Source organism: Pundamilia nyererei, unplaced genomic scaffold, assembly GCF_000239375.1.
Source record: "Pundamilia nyererei isolate P.nyererei 1_Seehausen unplaced genomic scaffold, PunNye1.0 scaffold01432, whole genome shotgun sequence".
In the NCBI taxonomy this organism is placed as follows: domain Eukaryota; kingdom Metazoa; phylum Chordata; class Actinopteri; order Cichliformes; family Cichlidae; genus Pundamilia; species Pundamilia nyererei.
In genome coordinates, this window is record NW_005188833.1 from 1,915 (window position 1) to 3,416 (window position 1,502).

At 42.7% G+C, this 1,502-nt stretch overlaps 1 protein-coding gene across 1 annotated transcript in view; it reads right to left on the minus strand.

Moving 5' to 3' along the window:
- Nucleotides 1–396: 396 nt before the first annotated feature.
- LOC102205808 (carbohydrate-responsive element-binding protein-like) overlaps nucleotides 397–1,502 on the minus strand; it is a gene marked incomplete at its 3' end in the record, with an annotated part of 7,469 nt that continues 6,363 nt past the window's right edge. Inside the window, exon 7 of the mRNA XM_005755419.1 lies at nucleotides 397–477. Within this exon, the coding sequence (XP_005755476.1) occupies nucleotides 397–477 (81 nt within the window). The remainder of the gene's footprint in view (nucleotides 478–1,502) is intronic.

Genomic DNA, 1,502 nt, shown 5'->3' on the forward strand with positions numbered 1-1,502 from the left:
GTGCCAAAAGTAGCAATAGTGGTTAAATACATCCTCTTCCACTTCCCCATTTTCCCCAGTTCAACCCTGCCTTTGACAATCCTTTAACTCATGAATGCCAAAGAACAGACTGCTGACATAGCACAAATCAGAGGAGTGTCCCTCAAGGTTTTTTCACTCATCAACATCTGGAACAGAAACTTAATTTATGTACTACAAAAATATGATTAAGATAATCATCAGCCAAATATGGCTGATAAGAATCTAATCTTAAAAACTCAAGTACTCTTCACACTATATCATGCACCATCAGCAAGCATCTAACTGTAATCAGCCTGTGATTGGATGCATTAATCAGTTCTTCACATGTTCACATTTACAGATAAACAGATGGGCATATGAAAGGGTAGAAAGTACCTGGTATATCCATGAAATCATCCAGGTTGGGCTGCAGTGGAGTCAAGCCTGGTTGAATCATGTCAGCATTGCTGGTGTATGCTGAAGTGGAAGAGAACATAATAATAGATGCATGCGTGAGAAAGAAATGCTCTAGTGCTATTGTGTTTTTTGGTTGTTGTTTTTTTTTGACAAGTCATCTTTCATCATAGGGAATTTCCTTATTTGTAATGTGGGTTTCATTGGCTGAATTGCTAACCCATGTGACCAGCAGACAGAGTCACCAAACTGAGGTAGGAACTTAGAAAGTGAAATACTTCTACATTATATTAAAGCATAGTTTGGATTTGTTTGCCCTCTTGCTGAGAGTTAGAAGATGAATCTTTCATCAAAGGCTGTTTTTAACATAGATTAGCAAAAAGTGGACACTGGTAAATGGCCTGCATTTGTATAGCACTTTACTCAGTCCCTAAGGACCCCAAAGCGCTTTACACTACATTCAGTCATTCACACACTGGCAATGGCAAGCTACGTTGTAGCCACAGCTGCCCTGGGGCGCACTGACAGAGGCGAGGCTGCCGGACACTGGTGCCACTGGGCCCTCTGACCACCACCAGTAAGCAAACATGGGGTTAGTATCTTGCCCAAGGATATTTGGCATGCAGCCAAGAGGCAGCCTGGGATCGAACCACCAACCTTCTGATTAGTGGCTGACCTGCTCGGCTACCTGAGCTACAGTCACCCCAGACACTGGCAGAAACAGCCAGCTGGCTGTGTTTAAAGGCAACCTGTCCACCTGCCAGCTGAAGAAATCACATATCTTATTTGTTTAGGTTGCACAAGAAACAAAGTGTTGATGGGGACTTCCTGCTTTGCCTTGTTGTTCCCTTGTCACCGTGAGATGGCTTGGAAAACAGCACAGACTCCAAAATGTATTGTTTCTGATAGTCCCCAGCTCTGACTGAGCTTTAGGCGTGCTGATCCACATTGCCTTTTTACCCATGTTTTCATCTTTTTAAGCTAGGACAACCATCTGCTGGGTAAAGGCATACTTTGAACAGACAGATAATGAGAGCGTTGAGAAGTGCGAATGGATGACAGGCTACTGTAAAAAAAAAACAAAAAAA